This window comes from Lygodium microphyllum, chromosome 24, assembly GCF_053477565.2.
Source record: "Lygodium microphyllum isolate KBCC chromosome 24, Lygodium_microphyllum_v1.1.10, whole genome shotgun sequence".
Classification (NCBI taxonomy): domain Eukaryota; kingdom Viridiplantae; phylum Streptophyta; class Polypodiopsida; order Schizaeales; family Lygodiaceae; genus Lygodium; species Lygodium microphyllum.
In genome coordinates, this window is record NC_141158.1 from 96,996,048 (window position 1) to 97,019,886 (window position 23,839).

General features: G+C 43.3%; 1 protein-coding gene across 2 annotated transcripts in view; it reads left to right on the forward strand.

The window, feature by feature from the left end:
* Nucleotides 1–727: 727 nt before the first annotated feature.
* The window catches only part of LOC148015400 (tropinone reductase homolog At5g06060-like), a 48,125-nt gene continuing 25,013 nt past the window's right edge, over nucleotides 728–23,839 (forward strand). The window contains exons 1-5 of one of the 2 annotated variants that reach the window (XM_087665402.1): nucleotides 731–898; nucleotides 1,041–1,311; nucleotides 2,582–2,801; nucleotides 3,144–3,250; nucleotides 3,339–3,654. In XM_087665402.1, the coding sequence (XP_087521528.1) occupies nucleotides 807–898; nucleotides 1,041–1,311; nucleotides 2,582–2,801; nucleotides 3,144–3,250; nucleotides 3,339–3,536 (888 nt within the window). In that variant the 5' untranslated portion in view covers nucleotides 731–806 and the 3' untranslated portion in view covers nucleotides 3,537–3,654. Of the gene's footprint in view, nucleotides 899–1,040; nucleotides 1,312–2,581; nucleotides 2,802–3,143; nucleotides 3,251–3,338; nucleotides 3,655–23,839 lie in introns of those variants that run through there. The other variant, XM_087665403.1, reaches the window with a different exon arrangement.

Genomic DNA, 23,839 nt, shown 5'->3' on the forward strand with positions numbered 1-23,839 from the left:
ATTAAATTAGCATAGCATTAATGACTTTATACTTGACCCCATTTTGTACAATTTTATTATGCAAGACAATCACCTAGCAAATTACACAAATGATAATGTTCTTTTGTTTAGAGCAAAAATAGTTGAAAATATGATCAACTACATAACATAATGAAACCTTTCAATACGACATGTTGCCTCCTCAACCATGCTGAACCAGCTAGAGAAGTTAAAAGGCCAGAACCCCATCCAAATGCTGTAGACTTGGACGATGTGGAGCTAACTAATATGACAAAGGACACTGCCGATTTCTTAGAGACTTCAAATACAGAGAGAATATAGAGATTGTAACTTTATATTAATATGCCCCATTTTTATATCAAAAAAGGCTGCTATTAGTGACAAACTTTACTTTGGAGCAGGTCAAGAAACAAAAGATATTTGTAGCAAACAAGTAGTGTTTAGCTGCAGTGTAAAGAGCTTGTAGGTAAAGGTGCCTCTTTCAATGATTAAAGAATAATATGTTGCTTGAGTCAAAAACTTCAACCCTAAAGGTTGATAGACCGTCTTCTCTCTTGTATAGTTGAAAGCCACCTCCTACCAGAGGAAAGAGGGCTGCAGTGTAAAGGTAAAAGTACCACTCTTGTAAAGTTGAAAGCCACCTCCTCCTAACAAAGGAAAGAGAGGTAGGTACTTAGGCCTACCTAAGGAAACCTAGGCCTATATAGATGAAAGCGAAGGAGCGTTGGGTAAGATACGAGAGAGAGAGAGAGAGAGAGAGAGAGAGAGAGAGAGAGAGAGAGAGAGGTCTCTTCTTGCGTGCTGCGATGGCTACCACTAGCAATAATCAGCTGCCTGCGTCACCCTGGAACTTGGCAGGCAAGACGGCTCTCGTGACAGGAGGCACCAGAGGCATCGGGTAATGATCTCTCGCAACCTCTTTGTATTTCTGAGGAACGCATGATATACAGTCATTGTTAATGGCGAGAGAGGCTGGCCGGGGCGGCTGGCTTGTGATTGAGAGAGTGTATATATTATCGTGCATCGGTGCGCGCGCGCAGGCAAGCCATTGCAGAGGAGCTGGCACGGCTCGGCGCGCGCGTGTTCGTGTGCGGGCGGTCGGCGGAGCGGCTTCGAGAGCAGCTGCAGGCCTGGTCGAAGAAGAAGCCACCATCATCAGATAATGACGCTGGTGGTGCTGAGAAAGGTAACGGTGGTGGTAACTTCGGGGACAGGATCCATGGCTGCGTCTGCGACGTCTCCCTTCCGGACGAACGCCACAACCTCATCTCCCGGGTCTCGCAGCATTTCTCCGGCAAGCTCGACATTCTGGTGAGAGTTTTATCTGTGCAAAACACATCTCTAGGGCGCGAGAGAGAGAGAGGGAGAGAGAGAGAGGGTGAGGGTGTGTGTGTGTGTCTCTAGGGCGCGCGAGAGAGAGAGTGTGTGTGTGTGTGAGAGAGAGAGAGAGAGAGAGAGTGTGTGTGTGTGTGTGTGGGAGTGCTCACGAAAACATTTTTTCCTATCCAATGGAAAAAAGGAATAGGCTTAACCGCCGACGGCTTTGGGAGAGAAATAGTCAGCTTAATAACTAAAATGACCAAAAAAAAGTTGGTTTTCATCAAGACGAATTTCAATTGCAATTGGTTTTTTGAGAATCTTGCTTGGAAAAAATACACTAAAGGACCGTTTTTTGTGAACACATTGGGAGAAAGAGAGAGGATGTGTGTATGGAAAATGTGCTTCAAGTCGAGAGAGTGGCGAGAGAGTGTGTGTGTATGCGTGTGTGTGTGTGTGTGTGTGTTTTGGTTTTTTTGGAGGGGGGCGGGACCTTATAGAACCAATCAAGCAAAACCTTGCAATGTGCCAATTGGAATGTACATTGTAACACATCTTAAGATGCCTCAAGAATAGTTCCAAAGTGCCTTAACTTCTTAGAGAGAGTGTATGTGTGCGTGCGTGCACTTGCTTATAGGCTCAACCCAGCAAAATCTTATAGTGTAGCTATTGGGTTGAAGCACAAGTCATATGGGCATACCTAAGGGTTCAATGAGTACATGGATTCAAAACTAGGGATGTAGATTTTACAACATAATTACTTAATATCTGATGGAAAGTCATCAAAAAGAAAACAAAAGGCTTTCTTAAATAGTCTTTCCATTAAATGTTAACACCCAAACATAAGAGTTAAGAAGACCCTTCGTTCTTGTTACTTCAAATTGATATAGGCCAATCACAATGTTGATTCTACAAGGATTTTTTTGTATATTGACATAATGTTGCATGAAACACTTGTTTTAAAAGATAGAGGAAGTTAGTGTAGGCCTTATTGTTGCACTCTTAAAATCCCCCATGCATTATTTAAGCTTATGCTAGACACACTCGATTTGAAGTTTCATGAGGACCATGACCTTTCAACTATAGGTTCAAGTGGTCATGGATGGGAGAGACAACATTGCAAAGTACTTGTTCATTGCCCATTATATGACACATGCATGAGTGCAATCTTTATCGAGAAAGAAGTAAAACATGTTTATTCATAGCATTCATTTTGTGAACATGTTTATTGATAACACTCTTTTTGTTTTTGTTTTTATATGAGATCAACAATGTGGGTGTATTTAGAGGCACTCCAACTTTAGAAGTGCCCATGGATGAGCTCTCTACAATCTTCAACATAAATTTTGCATCTGCCTTTCACCTAAGTCAGCTTGCACACCCACTCTTAAAAGCATCAGGAGATGGAAGCATTGTTTTCATCTCATCCATTGCAGGCTCCTCAGTATTTAGGAAGAGTGCCGGTGTATATTGCTCAACTAAAAGTACGTATGTTTTCCTCAACTAAAATTACATTTATTTTATGTGGCTTCTCTAATCCTACAAACACACACACACACACATAGAGCTTGCCTATCCATATGCATATGTGTGGCATGTGTGGGCACATGCATGCAAATGTGGTTTCTTTTTAGGGTAAAGAATCTTACTCAGAAACTACATAATCAACGCATTTGGGTAGCTCTACTATCGAATCCATTTGGATTGATGAAGTCAAATTTAGGCACTACTCATGTCAAGGCATGCTTGCAAAAGCATGTCACTCCATCAAGAACATCAAAATGTTTTCAAATTCTCACGCTTGAATTCTTACAACCAATTTTTAGGCGCATTGAACCAACTTACAAGAAACTTTGCTTTTGAGTGGGCCAAAGATCACATTCGTGTCAACACTGTCGCTCCTGGTTACATTGAAACAGACATGTTGAAAGAGGTATGGGTTAACATTAAGCTTTTGCACATGCTTATTTTGCCTCATCATTCAGAAGAGGCCCTTTCATTGATTGTAAGAGTGCATGCAGTTTGATAATCCTGAGATTCCTAAATTGCTTAAAGAACGATGCCCACTACGTCGACTTGGGGAGCCTAAGGAGGTCGCATATATGGTTGCATTTTTATGTATGCCATGCTCTTCTTATGTCACTGGCAGTATCTTCACTGTGGATGGAGGTACCAGTATTCACTTTTATGCTCTGCCATGCTTCCCTATTGAATCTTAGGTGGAAAGTTAATTTGTAAGCTTTTTATTCAAACAATTCTATGGCCTACGTTTGGGCATTGACAAGAGTATAAAAGTTAATCAATGTTTATATTAATTCAAAGGCTGCTCATGAAAAATACTCTATTTTTAGGTAAATATGAGTTCAAAAGCTTGTTAGCTAGTTTAAATATTAGGTGAGTTTGAAGGTCATTTATCAGCCTGGCATAACTTATCACATGGCTGAATAAGACATTGGTAGAAATTTCATCTAGTATCTAACAAAGTCGAAAAGGGTAAGTGTATATCTAGGGGTTTACTCATAAATACGTGAGTATATCACGTGGATTTGTAAGAATGTATTTTTTAAATCTCATTTTTACATATTTTTTATACATAAAAGGGTGTCATATAAAGCGGTTATTCATAGATTGAATAGAAAAGGAGTGTTTCATTTAGAGAAAATTCTTTGGTAAGGGTAGTTTTAAAATGGGTCATGAATGCGTGTGATATAGAGAGTTTACATATAGTGAAGCCCTCGAAAAATGTATATGGTTGAAATAGTATTATAATGATGGACATAAAATATAATTTGAGAAAAAAATATTATTATTTAAAAAAGAAATGTGAGTCTTAGGCATTACTTTGTCTTTAAACAAAAGCTAACATTGACCAACGTAAATAATGATATATGCATTCATAGAAAAGTATGATGGAGGAAAGCTCTATGGCACATCAAAGCAAAACATGAGTACACAAAGCTTAGCAAAAGTATAGATAACACACTAATTAGAAGGTGGTCATTATATATAAGAAAGTGCTTAAAGAAAACTCTTTGGAAATTGTGGGAGCTCTCACTCAACCGCCAAGACCCACGGACCACTTATTGTTCAAGCATTCCAAGCGAGCTCTAATGGCTACCTCTCACATAGCCGACACGCCTTCGAACCTACGAATGTAATGAACTTACCTCAATGCCGAAAATGAGTTGCCTCCTCCTCCGCATACATCGGTAGCTCCATGATCCTTGATGCTAGCTCAAGCACCCTCAAGCCTCCTCCATCAAGCTCCATCCCCCATAGCCGTGCACGCGCGAGCAAAGAGAAGAGAAGAGAAGAAGAGAAGTAGAGATGGTGAGGAGCTTCACCCTCTTGATCCCTCACTCCCATGCACTCTCACACTCCCTCTCTCAAGAGCACACACACAAGCAAAGAGAAGAGAAGAAAGGAAGAAGAGAGGTCTCTTGTTAGCCACACACCAAAGAATGAGCTGCCATTCACTTTTTTGAACTTTATATACAAGCCCTAAAATTCCATGGGCGCCCATCCTTTTTTACATGATCGGCCTTTGTGGCAAGGTCCTTTTTCCTATTTCCCTTTTCTTGCCTCATGCCTTAAGCCTACACCCTTCTATTCCTTTACAAATGGCACAGAAGGGAGCCTAGCGCTCTTTTACAAGAATTTTTAGAGTTTTTTTAGGTGCCTTCTATTTAAAATTGCACTTTCGCCTCAGCTTAGCTTTTAGAGGTCGCCTTTGTGCCTTCACTCTTTTTCTATTTTTTTTTCGCTTTTTGCTTCATTTTTCTGCCATCTTGGATTGAGGTTAACATTACCCCCCCTCTGAGACAGGTGCCAGTACCATGGCACTTCGAGGTCTCTGTTGTGGGAGGGTGGATTCTAGGCTAGGGCTGGGGGACTTGTTCGATTGGGAAGCTTCGAGAATGATTTGGGGGGAGAATTAAAGGCGTGTTGAGTGGATGATAGGAGCCTCCAAAGTTTGTGGGTTGCAGCATCGTGTTGGACTTGGGAGGAGAAAGCGCTCAACCTAAGGGGGATGTCTACCTCGTCGTGCAATGCTTGGTGCTAGTGTTGGTGGAATAAGGAGTTGGGTCTAACCTAGGTAAGCATGGGTGATGTCCCACACTTGAGAACCCTATTTGTGTGAAGAAAGAATGTCTAATCATAGGTGAGTGTTATCTCCTTCGGTGTGTCCTGCCGCCCTTGGGGTACCCTAAGGGTGAAGTGGGGAGACAAAAAGGGCTAGGGGTTAGGAACGGGACCGGCTGACCGAGGTCATCGGACGTGCCTAGAGATCATCGTTGGCGCGGCCGTCGTCGCGCGCGACTCGGCCCGTCTAAGTGGCTTGGTTTTGGGTCGAGTCCCGGAATTGGACCGTTCAGCCCTCGGATCCCCAAATCCATTCGGCCCTTGCCCTTGGACCAACAGGATAACTCGGACCCCTCGTCTCGAACACGTACCGAGCGGCCCATCCGAGTCAACCACTCGACCCTTGGCCCACTTTTGTCACTCAGCCCTCGGACTCTTGTCACTCCACCCTCGGACCACTTAGCCCTCGAACACATTTGTTCAGTTGTCCGAGCTGTAAGTTCGGCCAATGCCCTTATTCAACCATTTAGCCTGTCCGAGTTTACCACTCAACCCCTGCAATTTAGATGAGTTGGGCCAAGTCAAATCTTTGCAAATTTTGTGGAAGTTTACACCAAACCCAGCTAGATCTCAACGACACCAACCTTTGTGATGCAAATTTTGTAGATGTCAACGGCGCCAACCTTTGTGAGCCATCTCGACGCCTATGACTTGATTCTGGAGCAAGGAATAGGCAATTTCACAAGACGTAGTTGTTTTACAGCTAGAGTAGATTGTCGAGAGAGTTAGCACCTTAACGGCAGCTAATGGAGACACAGACCCCAAACGAACCTAAACCGAGTAAGACAGCGTGGCAAGAAACCCTAAAACCTATCAAGACATCCAAAAATTGATCAAACAAGCCTATCAGGCCTAAGACAAGACAAGAGTGCACAAGCCACTTAGACACTTGCTCTTTGCATTCATCTTGACTTCCAGCACTTGAAATACACCTAAGAACAGTTGAAAGCCTAATTGAGCACAAGTGCACGGAAAAGAACACACTCGCTGAGTGGAGGTAACTTGAGGATAGTGTGCAATAATTAAGGAACTCACTCTGATAAAGGAACGAGAAGGAACCCACCAATAAGAGGAGATCCCCAGACATAGACGGGCAATTGTAGCCCAACATAGGAATAAGCGAATAGTAACAGAAACGTGGCTCTGCTCGGCCTCCTTAACCTTATCGATAGCTTAGTGGAGCAAGAGAACACAACCGTGTTAGAGGAAAGCTCAGACCGCAAGGAGAACGATGAATTCGACTTAGGTGCTTTTCCAGAAGCGATCCAGCAGTTGATGAGTAGCTATGACTCTAGCACTCAGTATGAGCACCGCGGTAGAGTAGCAGAAGCCATCATAGCTGACCTAGAGGAGGAAAGAAAACTAGCCCACAAAGCACTGCAAGGCATAATGGAATACAAGAGAGACCAATAGGCTAGGAGCCTGAGACAGAATGCAGAGATGCGAGAGATACGAGTGCTGAACCTAGCAGGCAGAAATTGAACTGACCATGAGAAAGCATTAGAAGGATACTTGACACTAAGTGAGCTTCTCATGAAGCGATTGCTAGACAACACATCAGTAGAGCAGAGTGCTACAGCATTGGCCACATCACTACTAGTGGGATTGGGGGTGAACCAATAAGGCTCCAAGAGCCAACCTAAGGTACCAGTTGTTGCAAAGCAGCTCGATAAGTACCAGCCCCAGGACGATCCGTATAGCTTTATAGATCATTTCGAGCAGGTCTGCAAAGCCAATGGTCTCACCGACTTAACTCAACGCTCTCAAGCGTTCGGGCTTTGCTTAGGAGACAAGGGTCATACTTGGTACACAAGCTTGGACGCTGCAGAGCGAGTGAACTACAATGGGTTGAAAAACCTCTTCATTAGAGATTTTTCGAGCCCAGATACTCGGACAACCTACTAGTACGACTTATGAACATCAAGCAGAAGAAAAAAGAGGACATCCGCAACTATGTGACCCATGTAAGGAGTCTCTTCTCTGACGGGCAAACGACCACGAAAGAGAAGTGTCGACAGTATTTATAAGTGGAATACGAAATGACGAGCTTTATAAATCCTTGACGGGCAACTCAAGCTTACAGCAAGACGTGCTAGCAAGGGTGTTCGAAGAGGCCATTCAAGTCGACGACCAATTGAAGGAGAGGAGCTCTAGGAACTCGAACCAAGATGAGACCAACTCAAGAAGTTCAGAGAGAGATTCAGCATCCAGCGAGCGATCAGGCATAAGTACCCATGATAAGGGAAAGGCTGCAAACACCAACCAAGAATTGGCTGATATGAAAATGGAAATAGTCAAGATGTAGGAAATACTAAGACGACCAACGCAATCACATGTCCAATGCGCGTACTGTGGGGGGAATCACTTGCCGGCTGAGTGTCAAGACCCCAAGCCACGACCTTCTGCTAATTGCGGTAGGTTTGGTCACGATAGTGCGCATTGTAGATTGCCTAGAAGACTTTCGTGTTCACAACCATACAATCAACCGTACCTAGCGAGCAGGCCGCAACAATTCTTCGGAAGGGGAGCGCCATTGGCCCTTTCCACACCAAACGATGCTAAGCCAGCCATTCCTAGAATGGATATAAATCCTACTGAAATACCTAGACCACCTGGCCCCTATGTGACACATCCACTAAGTGACGCTCCAATCCACCACGTGGAAAAGCCAAATGAAGACGAGCCTTACATATACCCTTACGTTTCGCATGACGATGAGGGCAACACGATCCTTATGGACTATTGACCAGTACCGATGATGGCATTAGGTAGGGGACGAGGTAGAGGCCTAGGAGGGCAGACCCAGGATCCAATCATGTGTTGGACTTGCGGCCACCTGGGACATATCTCATCACGTTGTCTTGAAAGGGAGCAACAAAATAGAGACAAGGCTGACCTAAGGTGTCCTGAGTGCGGAATCACTCATCTCTTCGTTGACTGTCCAAAGCGAAAACCACCCTCAAACTCAGCTAACGTGCCATCCATCCCATTGGGGTTGTTCGGTGTCGAGAATTTGAATGGGGAAGCTACACCTATACCATTGCATGTCATGACTCATGCACAAACGAAGCAGGCCGGCATATCACTACCAGGTCCTAGCAATCTTGACGTAGCCTCGATAGGGAAGAGGAGCCATAGGCAGAGAAAGAAGAGATCCGAAGCTAAAATCGCGCTGAAAACTGAGAGCGCCACAATGCTACCTATTGGAAAGAAAGTCACTGACACTGAGGCAGAGACATCAGCCCCTAACACTGCAGAAAAGGGAAGTGCTAAGGTGGGGGAGTACCCCGACCCGAAGCGCCAACTAGAGGCTATTGAGAAGGTGAAGGAGTGGGTAAAGGAGGCTCAGGAACACCTAAAAGATGTGGAGCCCATCTTGGAGGATGAGATCGAGGATCTCTCCAGCATCAACACGCCACTCTCACCCCCTCCACCGAAACCGAGAGATGCGGTTGTGCAACAAGCACTACCGCTTATGAAAGGCCTTAACTTTGCGGGCCAGCAACCTAGTCAAGGCGTTGACTAGGACAATCTGAAACAAGATAAAGACGAGTAGCCAATGACCTCCTTACCACTCTAGTGACCACCCCGGTGATGGTAAACCTAGGAGATTTGTTGAGGCAGCATCCAATCCTATGGCAGGACTTGAAGTAGTGGGTTGAAGGGTCACAAGAGCAAGTGGCTGCAAAATCCTATTGTCATTCAACACATGCTCTATGACTTGTATCCTCTCCTTATTATGGAATGTCTTCATAATCTCCTATGTGTATTTTATGTAGTAGCTCACATTTGCCAATGCCACAATCACCAATCTCCTTTTCACCTTTGCTCCTTCTTGCATTTGGCTTCATCCAGCAGAGATGCAAATACTGAGTTCGACATTACACTCCATGCCCAAATCCTTGCACATTACTGCTTTTTGAGAAGGCACCGAGAAGCACGCAGTCTTACCGGTCTCAACCCTAGGCGACACAACAAGGAAATGGATTGTAGACACAGGGGCCGGAGTAAGTGTACTGAGCCATGCAGTGCTCCTTACTTGGGGCAACTTGGGGCAACCCACCTGTCGAGACTGCTAGGTTCAATCTCACATTAGCTAACGAGATGAAAGTGAAGCCATTTGGGGTGCTTAAAAACTAGTCGGTAAAAATTGCTGGAGTCCAACAATTCTCAATTGACTTTATAGTCATGAAGGGAGTGGACTACGATGTCCTATTGGTCTAACCTTGGATGCGCAACGCCAGAGTGATAGAAGATTGGGGGAATGGTCTCATCTTCCTAGGCAATAGAAAAAAAGCCAGGAGGGTAGAAATGAACTCCTGGAAAACTGCACCAGTTGACCTCAACGCCATCTTCGCGATGCTCAAGGATGATACCCAGATCAGGAAATCCTATGGGCCCCTAAACTAAGTATATCCCATGTTCTGAAGACGAGCGAGACTGCATGCATGTCCTTGCTACCATCGATCCGTCGTTCTCGGATGAGGAGAAGTATGAATAGGCCATTAAGATGACCGGCGAGCCCAAGGGTGCACCCTCAGTACCAATCTGCATGATGGCAGGAAACCTTCGCGAAAGACCCAACCCTGTCACCTTCCAAGTGCTAACCAACTGGAGGGAGCTCCAAGGGATTTTAGAGTATTTGATCAGCAAGCTAGCAGGCAATCCAACAACAAACTTCAAGCCACTCCAAGATCTCTTAAATGAACCAAGGTGGCAATGGGCCAGGGTGCATGACCTAAACCTCAGATACAATTGGGCACTGGTTCCCGATCAAACACATGAGACATACCAAGACCTAGGAGATGATGAGTGGTCAGATGAAGATGCTTCCAATGATGAATGCAAGGACTGCCGCTGCTTCGGACGAGGGTGAGGACTAGGTAGATACTATAGAATACAACATCGAAGGACGAGTGATAGAACATATATGGGCAGACTCCAGGCCGAAGAGAAAGAATACCTCCAAGATGGAGTAAGGGGTCATGCGCATGGAATGTGACCGTGCTTGGTTGGAATGTGTAAGAGCCATAGATCTAGAACAAGCAGGCCTAACCCAACCAGGTAATAGACCAATGCTTAGAACAGAGTCACCCTTCAAGCTACAACCACCAAGGGAGACTACCTCACCTAACGAAGACAGAGAGTTTGATTTCGAGTCAAAAATGAGCTGAGAAAGTGACCCAAAAATGCTGAGGCATCCCACGACTAGACGTACCAAGGGGGACCTGCCCGTTCACCTGAGGCACAGACACTTAAAAGGAGAAAGGGCAGACCAGTCTAAGGACGCAAGAGTAGACGAACAATGAAAACCACACGACCTCCCCAAGAGATTTACGAGGTTCAAAAAAGACGATAGGGTAGTGATCCTGCTGGGTGCTAAACGTCAAGGGCAAACAAGTGAACCTATTGAGGGACCCGCTAAGGTCAAGGAGGTGAACCTAGCCTAGGGAGGGAAAATACCCTGACCTGTCTTTATTTTGCTGATGACCTAACAGAGGAGGAGGAGACATATCCCGTTGGCCTCTTACGAGAGTATATAGATGTATTCGCCTAGTCCTTAGAACAACTCAAGACCAGATCACAACAAATATATAGCAAGAAGATTTTGATATACCTGAATCGTGCGAAGAACTCCCCGATGGCTAGGTCGAATCGAATTAATGCTGGAAACTCTCTCTTTCTCTCCCTCACTACTAGGGTGAAAAATGAGCTCTTCTATGGTCTCTTGACCCTTAAACCCCTTCCCGAGCAAGGTTTTGCTATCCCCAATCACCTCCTTGCTAGCATTAATCGTTCCAACCACCTTTTTTTCATTTACCCTTATCTGTGCCTGTTTTACCATGTTTTAAAGTAGTAAACCCTATGCTTCTCCAATCTGATTTCATAATCCTATCCTATGCTAAATGCAACAAGAATCAAAAGCAAATAACTGAAATGATCTCCCCTTCTTTCCCAATCATTAAACAACCAAAATAACCAGAATACTTACTTGTATCGAAGATCAAAAGCCCCAAACTTCCTACCTATCTCAAGCTCCGGTTCGGGGACGAATCCCTTACTTTGATGCTCGATATGAGGCGCACAAGTGCTCAATTTTGAATCTATGGTCTCGACAATCGAACCAAAATGTGGGAGCTCTTGCTCAACCGCCAAGACCCATGGACCACCTATTGTTCAAGCATTCCAAGCGAGCTCTAATGGCTACCTCTCACATAGCCAAAACACCTTCGAACCTACCAATGTAGTGAGCTTACCTCGATGCCGAAATGAGTTGCCTCCTCCTCCGCACACACCGGTAGCTCCACAATCCTTGATGCAAGCTTAAGCACCTTCAAGCCTCCTCCATCAAGCTCCATCCCCCATAGCCGTGCATGCGCGAGTAAAGAGAAAAGAAGAGAAGAAGAGAAGTAGAGATGGTCAGGAGCTTCAACCTCTTGATCCCTCACTCCCATGCACTCTCACACTCCCTCTCTCAAGAGCACACACACAAGAAAAGAGAAGAGAATAAAGGAGGAAGAGAGGTCCCCTGTTAGCCACACACCAAAGAATGAGCTTCCATTCACTTTTTTGAACTTTATATACAAGCCCTATGGGTGCCCATCCTTTTTTACATGACCAGCCTTTGTGGCAAGGTCATTTTTCCTATTTTCCTTTTCTTGCCTCATGCCTTAAGCCTACACCCATCTATTCCTTTACAAACGGCATAGGAGGGAGCCAGATGCTCTTTTACAAGAGTTTTTAGAGTTTTTTTAGGCGCCTTCTTTTTGAAATTGCACTTTCACCTCAGCTTAGCTTTTAGGGACCGCCTTTGCGCCTTTGTGCCTTTGCTCTTTTTCTGTTCTATTTCCGCTTTTTGCTTCATTTTTCTGTCATCTTGAATTGAGGTTAACAAAAACGCTTCTATGAAGACCTCTTTGCAATGATTTGTGAATAGGTATTATAATGAAAATATGATCTCTTCTTAGATCTCTCTCTTAGTTTGACATTAAATCTTTAGTCTTGATAGCATTTCATTTGATTTTGGTGCATCTTTTGAATTTGAATCTCTCACATTTTAGATATTTCATTCTAGAACAACAACTTGACCAACTCATAGTGATGATGTAAAAATAGATTCTTTTAGAGTTTAAGATCTTAAAAATGATTACCATAGGTAACAATTTCATGTGTTTACTACGTTGAGTTTTAAGAATTAGGGTTATTTTAAAGAAATTTCTACAAAGAAAAAAATTTGTGAATGACTAGGTTCATATATTTGTTTACTCAACAAATGGCCAAAAAAAAGGACATGATCTACATGAGATTCAATTTCTTGTTTAGAATGGTAAATTTTAGAGGCATACAAGTTTTATAAAAATAAGCTTACTAGCTATAGAGTAAAGCAAATAGGTGGATTGATATGCATTGTCACTAATTACATAAATTGGCTTAGGCATCTTTGAATTGCAAAGTGAAAAGCTATGAAATGCATCCATCTTTCAAAAACAATCAATTTTATACAAATATTGTATTAATGTCAAGATCCTCATTATCATAATTAACAAACTATGAAACACTTTATAAAATATTAATTTAGATACTTGGAAGTGTGAAATTGTGTTCATTGGTTGTTTGTGTGTTGAGTGTCTCATAATCTTCTAATCATTGGTTTAGAGTTGTTCTAATATCCAATCCTCAAAAGTATTCAGATGATTATGTGCTATGCTTGCACATTAGTAAATGAGAATTTCTTGCATGCATACTAGAAAGAATTTCCATTAAAAAATGAAGAGTTTATTGTGTGCATAATAGAAACTATTTCCATAAATAAAGAGAGGCTCTTCTTTTTTTAGGAATTTCTTTAAGCTATATGGATATCTAATACCAAAGGGTATGAACCATGGCCGTTAACTATGATAACCTACCAAAGAAAGATTTTATTTAGTAAAGAGAGGTTGCCATGGAAGCTCATTACCTCAAAGAAAATTTGAAGGGACTAGCTAAGCATGCATCCTTAAGAACAATGACCTTGTATGTACCTAATGCAAGTGAGAATGGAGAACACTCTAGAAAACAAGAAGTTCAAAAATGAGAAATATAGACTCTATATGTATGTGCATGCAGTTTGTAACTTGACATACACTCATCACATAGGTAGTTTCCCAACTTCATATAGAAAGCTACTCTCTTGCTCATCACATGTCATTGCCTTGAACTTTTTATAAAAAATAAACACCTCTCTCTCTCTCTCTCTCTCTCTCTCTCTCTCTCTCTCTCTCTCTCTCTCTCTCTCTCTCTCTCTCTCTAATTATCTAAGGCTTGGTGAGGGTGAGGGGATTACTACTCACCCAAGTGTTATGTAGTTGTTCCCTCTCTCTCTCACTCTAAAATTATCGAAGGCTTGGTGAGGGTGAGGGGATTACTACTCACCTAGGTGTTACATAGTTGTTCCCTCTCTCTCTCTCTCTCTCTCTCTCTCTCTCTCTCTCTCTCTCTCTCTCTCTCTCTCTCTCTCTCTCTCTCTCTCTCTCTCTCTCTCTCTCTCTCTCTCTCTCTCCCCGGCCTAACTAGATAGCCTCCTTGCAAGACTCAGTGGCTGCAATATACCCGACCTTTGTAGCAGAAAGAGTCGTTCACTTCTACGCCCTGGACATCCAAGAGATAGCCCCTGTAGCATAAGTGAACACATAGCCAGAAGTGGACTTCCTACTATCTGCATGTCCTGCATAATTAGAGTCAATGTACCCACGACTCATGTATCCTGGCTGCCATAGCAAAGATACAAATCTGCTGTGCCCTTCGGATGCCTCATGATACCCTTCATGGCATCCCAATGTTTGTTGCCATGTGTAGCCATATGGTGTTGTCCATCTTGGGGACAACTATGCATGTGAGATTGCAGGTATTGGCAGTGTGCAGTTACAGTTTCAGCATGGCTTTTTCTTTACACTTCAACATGTACGGCATGTACTTCAGCTCAAGAAGAGCTTGATTAGCACAGGGCAGCTAGATGATGATGGTTTTCATACCACCTTTGGTGATGGAAAATGGAAGATTTGTACAGTGCACCACACCATGAGGGAAGGGCATTATACATCTTAGGGCTAGATGTGGACAATGGACACTCCCTACATCATCATTAGTAGAAGCTTGGAATGGGCCTACATCTAACAATCTATTTACTCCCTCTTTTAAGAATAAACCTTTAAAGTGGCCCTCATTTACCTAAGGAAGCTGTATAGAATCCAACAATTTGAATGGGATGACTTAAAATCTAAACGTTGTTGCCTTCAAAAGGAGAACACGAAGCTCAAGTGGAAACAAATGAAATAGTCCATTGCTTGGTTTTTGCTGAGTGGAAGCAAGGTAAAGGTTCCCTTTTCCTCAGATCTAGTTGAAGTATGAGGTGGAAACTTCCAAAATGCCCATGAATGCAAGTGTAGACTTTTATAAATCTTTGAGATCTCTATCTCAATTCGACTACTCGACCATGAGTTTTTGGGATGAAGAAGGAGAAGAATGGAAGTAATAAGATGAAGAAGAGAATATGGGAAGCCTCTTCATATATATGTATATATATATATATATATATATAATGGATTAGTTCTTTGATACACTAGCTACACCCATGCTCCTCTATGGGGTGGCCATTTGGGGCCCGAGCCTCTATCACATGAGAAGACAACGATTGATAGACTATGATGGACCAAAGAGAGAGTTTTATGATGGATGGGAGCATATAGTGTAACCATTGGTCACAATGATATCACAAATGATATGAGAAAAGAGCTCAATCCCACAGGAGATTATAAAAGTGGAGATTGGGGCAGCACCTATTGTGGTTGAGGCCCTACTCCAAGCAATGACTTTCTTCCATAGATAATGGAAGCTACCTCAAAGTAGATACCCATGACTAGCATTGACTTCATCTAAAGAATTAATAACAAAGGATGATAGACTTTGCTAGTATGCTTAGACATGTACACTGATGAGTTTGTATGGTCTACAAATTGATAGATTAACCCCCTATGATTACAATCTAGATTTCCCTACACTCAATCTTAGCCAATTAGAGTTGAGATGTGTGATTAGAGAAGACATATTAAGACTAGATATAAAGATGACTTGGAATTTCCATTCATAGGATGCAACTGCACAGAAGCATAGAGGACTTGTCATCTATCTTGCATTCCACGCAGAAGATAGGTCTTGATCTTGCATACCACAAATAGGTTGTCTTATCCTATGATAGCCAATGTTTATGTTTGGAGACCGCATGAAATGTTAGGGTAAATTTGCATTTAGAATACTAAGAGGTTCTTAGACTTTCATGGATCGCTTACAAGGAAAGATTTTTATGCATTATATGATTATCTTTTACCTATGTTAGAGCATAGAGGTGATAAGTGATTTGAGTTTAAACTTTTATATACTCAAGTCACATGAGACCCTGTACTTTAGGAACAAGTATTGCCAGATATGAAGAGAGTTAAAGATTGTTTAGGCTATACTAATATATTAAACGCACCATGTGCATGCGAGATAAGTTTGATTAGAAAATTCTGCATAGCATCGCACTAAGAGAGGATGGAAAGAATGTGTGACAAGTCTTGCAATATATTTAATGTGTTTAAAGATTACCAAGTATGTTAAAAGACATGCAAAGAATTCGAGGATTCACAGCTTGGAACCCTAGGATAAAACCCAAGGGAAAGAGAGATTCAAAAGAAGTTGAGTGATTAAACACACGTGCTTGTGAGTTGTTTTTAATGATCTTGTCTTAGATTATTGGAAGTGGATATCCTCCTAGTTTAAGCTGGGCTAGTAAGCTGACTCTAAATGGAATGTTGATCAAGGCTTATGCATGGTTGTTTTGAAAATGATATTTCCAAGTGAATTGGCTGGTTTCCTTGGTAAGAGGAGATCCTACTAAGGACAAGTGGTTTATAAGAAAAGTGATTGCTTGATGTAGAAAATGATATTTTCTTGATTGGAAATGAAAGGGATGTTTTCCCTTGAAATTGTTACTATGCTGGTTGCTTCAGCTGTGGTTGAATTCCTAAAGGAATAATTAAAGAAGGATGGTGCTAGCTACCCCTCGCAAACCACCAAACCCTAACCAAGGGGGTTATGAATCTGCACCGGGAATGTGGACCGAACCCGCTGCGAGAGGTCTCTCCGTGGAAATTACTTGGCATAGAAGGACGCTTGGGTGCCAATGGGGGCTCTGGCCGTAAATCCCAATGCCTTTGGGCCCTACACAATTGTTCTACGTGACTCGAGATGGGATCTCGAGGCCTTGATACTAGTTACAAGGTGGAATCTTGGAAGGATAAACCTTTGGGTTTTATTGCCGAGAGACGGAAGGATTTTTCTGCGGAAGCAAAAAGGAACACTTAATTCTCCTCTATGGGCAGGAGGGAAACATTAATCTTAAGATAAGTTAAGGAAGTGTTTGATCTTGTTTTATCTTGTCTTCATGTCAGTGTCCTAAATTACATAAAGGAACCTGTGACTAACGGGTTAATTAAGGAAGCTGCTTTTATGTGTCAAACATCATGTGGTAGGTAATTAGATAACTAAAACAACCCCCGAGGGAAGAGTGGTGGATGTGACCAATGGGTCTATCCTACGGAAGGGTGGTCTCGATTAGCCGAGAGCTTTCCTCAAAAGGAAATGTTAACGAGGAATGTTAGGGAAGGACGAACGATGGCCTTAGACAATGTTGGTTAGAATCCTGGTTCATACCGTTTTAGGGGACCGAAATGGGACTATGCCCTACGGGCAGAGAGGTCAAGCGATGCATCCCTCTCATTTTCCATTCTCTTTGAACCAAGTGCAGTATGAGTCTGCTTGGGTCCAGTTGTATCTACACAAAGTGGAGCGGCTGACGCTAGAAGGCTATTAGAAAGACTCGACTACTAGGAACTCGGACTTCAGGTCGATCCTAATGGGAACGGCTAGATAAGTTCCGTTACGGGGCAGACTCGAGAGACCCTAGTTGGCAAACCCCATGTCATTCCTTGGGAGTGTTGGGCGGCATCTTCTAGATTGATCTCTCGATGGGCTGCTAAGACATGTCCCGCGATTTGAGGGGCGGGCACGTTACAGGCCCTCACTGCTCAACCAGTAAGACCCATGGACCGCTTATCCCTTCAAGTGTTTCAAGTGAGCACCTATGGCTATCTCTCACCTACCCGACGCACCTTCAATCCTACATGGGTGTGGTGAGCTTACCTCAATGCCCAAATGAGTTGCCTCTTCCCTCAAGCACACTCGTAGCTCCGTGATTCATGATGCAAGCTCAAGCACCCTCAAGCTTCCACCTCCAAGCTCCATTCTCTATAGCCGCATGCGAGACAAGAGCAGAGAAGAGAAGAGAAGAAAAGGAAGAGAGGAGAAGATGGAGAGCTTCACCTCCAAGATCCCTCACCCTCACACGCTCACTCCCTCACACTCCCTCTCTCAAGCACAGACAAGCAAGCAAAGAGAAGAGAGGAAGAGAAGAAGATGAGTCCACTTTTGCCACACACCAAAGAATGAGCTTCTCTATTCACTTTTTGGCTTTTATACATGCCCTAAATCCCTTGGGCACCCATCCCTTTTTTACATGACCGGCCATTATGGCAAGGTCCTCTTTTCCATTTCCTTCTATTTGCCTTATCTCTTTACCTATGCCCGCTTACATTTTACAATTTACATAGGAGGGAGCTTGGTGCTCTTTTACAACATTTTTAGGGGCACCTTGCATTTAAAAATGTGTTTTTGTCTTTGACTTGATTTTTGAGGCCACCCTTGCACTTTTAGTTATTCTCCATCCTACTTCTTCCATTGCATCCTCATTCTTGACTTCTTTTTCTTCCATCTCGAACTGGGGTTAAGATTACCCCCTCCTAGATTAGTGCCAGTCCCATGGCACTTGCGGGGCTTTGCTAATGAGGGCTTGGTGCTTGGAAGGGTGGTTGCCGAGGTGATGATGGGTCTTGTGTGGGTGGGTACTGGGTGAGAAGCTTGGCAAATGATTGTGTTGTTGGAGGCCAAGGATATGTTGCATGGATGGTGGGGCCTCCGATGTTGGTGATTTAGGGTTGTTCATGGACAAATCGCCACAATCACCACCGAGACCCTCTCAATCATCAAGACACTTCAAAGAAGATAAAGCTGACAATCCCTTTGTTTAAGTGTTGTTGTAGTCAACAACTGCTCCTCTTCAAGGCTTTTCATGGAAAAATCATCACAATCGCCTAACTATACTTTGCTATGCTCAAAAGCTATCAACGTTCATGGACAAATTGTCGAACAATTGCCGACAATCACGTGACTGTACTTTGATATGCTTATAGGCTATCAATGTTTGCATAAAAGTAGACCCTCTGGCAGGTATAATTGTTGTCTTCGCATGATGATCATTGTCAGCTCCCTGAATTTGATCATAACTACAGCAATGCCCTCTAGAACCAGGCCGTCTTTTACCTGAATTGCACTACCAGTGGCTTCCCCAAATGATCCAGGTGTTGGTCTTGGGGCTGCATCACTCTTTTTGGGCCACTTTCCTTCTAACCTCGTCCCCTCAAGATCATACATAGCCCTATCCTTTCAATCAGAAGTACTGCTCATTTTCTTATATCCATTATCTGATCATGAAAGCACCAATCTCTCCCCTTTCAATGCAATCATGAATTGTCCACCTTATCAGCTGAAACACGTTGCTCATGAGATTTCACCTCAACCCCTCCAAAATTGCATGGTTGGTCTTCTTATTTGCCACAGGATGACTTCTTCTTCGTGATTTCTATGTCCTCACCCCCCAAAGTTAGAGATGATGCTTTTTATGTAGGTTAGACTACCGCCGATCACAAGGCACCTATGCAAAGGTTGGCCTTGTGCAAAAATATAGTCCCTTCTTCTCTTGATCTTCAGAGTCTCTCTGCTTTCTTTGCCTACTACTCCCTTTTCTAGGTTCAATACTATTTGTTGATAATTGCAACCCTATGAGGAGAATGAAGATGATGTTTCTTCTTCAATAGTAGTTCTCTATGCAACTATTCATTTGCTCAAGTGGAACAACACAAGTGAGAGATATCTCCTTGTCTCTCATGTGTCGGGGGCCATCTCATCAGGCTTACTTCCTTTCTACCGTACATTTAAGGTTACCTCCAAGGCATGCTTCTTATTTTTTCTTTTTCTTATGAATATATCCTTTGGTATAATAGTGTAAAAAACACATCGTTACTTATCCTCTCATGAGAGCATGCCATCAAGCGAGTGCACTTTGCATGTCTCATCCTTAGTGTGCATAAGAAAAGAAAATCCATCTTTTGATATTCATTACCTAAAAGAGAAGAAGTGTGCTACCTAGGGGGTGTGTCTACCTTACCGTGTGGTGCATTGTGCTCATGCGAGTGGAACTAGGAGCTGAAGCCTGGGTGTTGTCCCACACTTGAGGACCCAATTCGTGCATAAGGGAGCTGCGGTGGGTGCGGCTTAGGGAGACAGGTCTATAACCATAGGCAATGAGTGTGACCTCCCTATAGGTATGTCCTGCCCTTGATGTGCCCTAAGTGTGTGTAATGGGGAATCAAAAGGGCTAGGGGGTTAGGGATGGAGCCGGCCGACACTGCCACCGAACACACCTAGCTTGAGAACCCCTAGATGTAGTGCTTGTGGCCTATGTGAAGTGAGGTGGTCTAACTACTTTGCTCAGAGGTGCTTCTCTTTCCTCTTTGTTCTCCTTTATTTTTTTTTGAATTAGATAGTCATGATGAGAGCTATTCTTTGTCATTTGTGTGGGGTGGAGATGGGGGCCTAAGAGATTTATTCAAGAATTGCCAACTCTATAAGTACCCTTTGAGATTCAGGCAGACTTACAGAGTGATAGTAGAAGAAATGGGTGATTGCAACGCGTAAAGCAGCAATCATTCATATCTTTGAGGAGGGAAAAGAAAAATGAAGGGAGAAGAGCAGCTCACATCATCATTGAGTCATGGCGCAACTACCTATAGCATTGGGATTAAAATAGAGGGTTGGAAGGCCGTGTTCTTCTGGAGTAGAATCTTGACTAAGTAGTATTCTAAGTAGAAGGTAATTACATGTATTGATGAAAGCAAGGTCGGGGCAAGAGGAGAATTCATCTACAAAGTGGACTATAGAGTCATACAAATCTTCAGATGTAAAGACAAGGGCCTCTTTAGGTTTAGTACAATTCGCATTGTAGATTATAGGGAAGTCGTATCATCCGTGGACATTGGGGTCAAAATCCACTCCTACTATTTGAGGGTACAACATGAACGTTGGGTTGTTCCTCTCGAAGGGCACGATATTACAAAAAGCCATCTAAGTGTCCATATTCACATCACAGATGCGCCTTCTCCATGTGTGTTGGCACTCATAGCTAGGCAAAGATCTAGGCACTTCAAAAACTTTATTCTGCCAAAACTCAGTGTCTTGTGTGCCCCATAGGGTGGGGTTATGCTCTCTTTCAGCCATCCATTTCTCCCCGAGTCTTCTTTCGATATTAATCACTTCTTCCATCACCTTGATTGGCAGAACCCTATGCAAGTTGGCAAGGAATTGGAAACTAAGATCAAAAGGGTTTCTACTAGTTTCCTATTGTTCCCAGATTATCAAGTCAGCGTGGAAGCTTGCTGGAAAGTCGTCCTGGATTGGTGGGATAGGTGTGGATGGCCCTACAGTTGGTTTAGCACTCAGATTCCTCCATCTCTAGCATTCAATACACATCCCTCTTGGGCCTCTTCTCTAGCTTCTCTACTAGCCCCAATGCCTTCTCTACAATCTGTGGACTAAGGGAAACCTCCACACTTCTAGAGGTCTCTTCTTGCCTAATAGTCACCGTTCCACTGTTCCTTTGGACATCAAAAGTTCTTAGGAACTCCTTCCTCCACCATCTGTTTCCTCTTTTCTCTAAGTACAGTCTTTCTTTCTACGGAGGTGTCTACTTGTTGCTAGTTTTCTGCCCATGGTGGGGAAGGAGTCTATGGGACTAGTTTCTCTTCTTGAGGTCCCAACTCAAAGCTTGGTTCAGCCCCTTCTCCTTGTTGGTCTCCCTGTGCTGCTCCCTCTGGAAACCCTAGTGTATCTATTTCATGTGGTGTGAAGCCTACTTTCAATAGGTATCTTCCTTGCTCTTCAAGGGTTAAGCTAACTCCCACGGGTTGCAGTGGCATCTGTAGTTCATCTCGGAAGAGAGTAGGGGACCACAATTAAGACTACAACACTTGCGAGCTGTCGTATCACAGCAGAAATGTCCTCTTGCAATCCCGCCATGTGCCTCTACTATTTTAAGAATGAGATGCCTAATTCAGGCCTTCTCGATAGGTCGTTTAAGGAGTCTGTGCTCAAGCACTTGGACTATGTCGCCTACCCAATATGGCATCAAATCAACTCTAAATAAATCTCTCTCACTAGACAGGTGAAACAAATGCAAATCTGGCAATCTGTCTGGGATGCCCTATCCAGTGGCTTCTCTTGTGGGTATATGAGGCATATGATCAACCATGTAATGCTGCTTCCCCTTGCATACCACCATAGAGAAGTCAAATTCTAAAAGCAAAAGGAACCATCGAGTAATGCATCCCATAGCGCAAGGGCTATTAACAAGATAAAGCAATGTCTAATGGTCAACAAAGAAGTTAAAAGGCATGACCAAAAGATAATGCCGAAATTTCTTTATAGCAAATACAATGGCTAATTTCTCTCTCTCTGTTGTTGAGTAATTCATTTCTTTATCCATGAGTTGTTTGCTAGTAAAGCTCCTGGATAGTCTAGGTTGTGTTCACCAGGTTGGCACAACACAGCTCCCACAGCAAATTTCGAAGTGCCAATGTAAACATGGAAGGAGATTGTCTAGTTGGGGCTTGTAGAATTGGTGCAATGGTGGTTAGAGCCTTTTTCAATTCCTCGTATGGTGGTTAGAGCCGATGTAAACATGGAAGGTGATTGTCCAGTTGGGGCTTGTAGAATTGGTGCAATGGTGGTTAGAGCCTTTTTCAATTCCTCGTTGGCATTCCTTGGTCCACTCAAATATAGTCAACAACTTATATAGAGGTCTAGTAATCAATGCATAGTTCAACACAAAGTGCCGATAGTATCCCATGTAACCTAGGAAGCATTCAACTCCCTTGTAATCGGATGGTGGTGGAAGATCAACAATAACCATGACTTTTGAGAAGTCCATGGCAATTTCGTTCTTCAACACCATGTGCCCTAGGATGCATCTGTGCTTTGCCCAGAATTGGCACTTTAAGGGGTTCAGCAAGAGATGATATACCGACATCGTTCAAAGACCGCTCGAAGCTTATCTAAGTGTTCCTTCCATGTAGAGTGAACACACAAGTCATCTACAAAAACCTCTAACTCCTTCCTAAGCATGTCTTTGAAGATGGCACACATGAGCCTCTCAAAGGTAGCTGGTGCATTAGTCAACCCAAAGGGCATGACTATGTAGGCGAAGACACCCCATTCAATGGTGAATGCAATCTTATGCCTGTTTTCAGGATGCACTTGCACCTGATTGTATCCCCAGAAGTCGTCCAAGAAACTGTAGGTTTCTTTACGAGCCTTTCTCACAAGCATGTGCTTAGTGTATGGCAATGGATAATTGTCTCTCTTCGTAGTAGCATTTACCTTCTTATAGTTGACGCACACTCTGATCTTTCTGTTCTTTTTTAGCACGATCACTATGGGTGAGAGCTAGTTCGTGTGCTCAATCTTGTAAATGAATCCTGCTCTCAACAGCTTATCCATTTCCTCTTTCATTGCGTGAGCATGTTTGGGATTCATTGGATACAATCGTTGCTTGACTGACGTTACATTAGATGTCATGGATATGTTGTGAGTCACTACACTCAGATTTACACCTTTTAGCTCATTGAGGGACCAAGCGAACACGTCTATATACTCTCACAAGAGAGCAATGAGACTTTCTTCCTCTTTCTCAGTCAAGTCATCAGCTATAAAGACAGGTCTGGGTGTCTGCCCTTCCTTGGCTACATTGACCTCCTTGACCTTGGTAGGTCCTTCTATTGGTTCGTTGGCTTGCCCCTGGTGTTTGGCTCTTAGCAAGATCACTACCCTATCGCCTTTTTTGAACTTCGTGAATTGCTTTGGTAGGTCTTGCATCTTTCTTTGCTCAAATCAGCCTATGGTTCCTTGGGCTGCTTCCTCCTTCAACCTTCGGTGCCTTAGGTGATTGAGTAGATCCCCTTTGGTGTGTCTAGTCTTAGGAGATTGACGTATTTGGGATCACTATCTGAGCTTGCTTCCGACACAGAATCAAACTCTCCGTCTTTGCTAGAAGAGGGAGTCTCTCCTAGAGGTCGCAGCTTAGAGGGTGAATCCATCATGAATAATGGTGCGGCACTTGGTTGGGCTAGGCCTG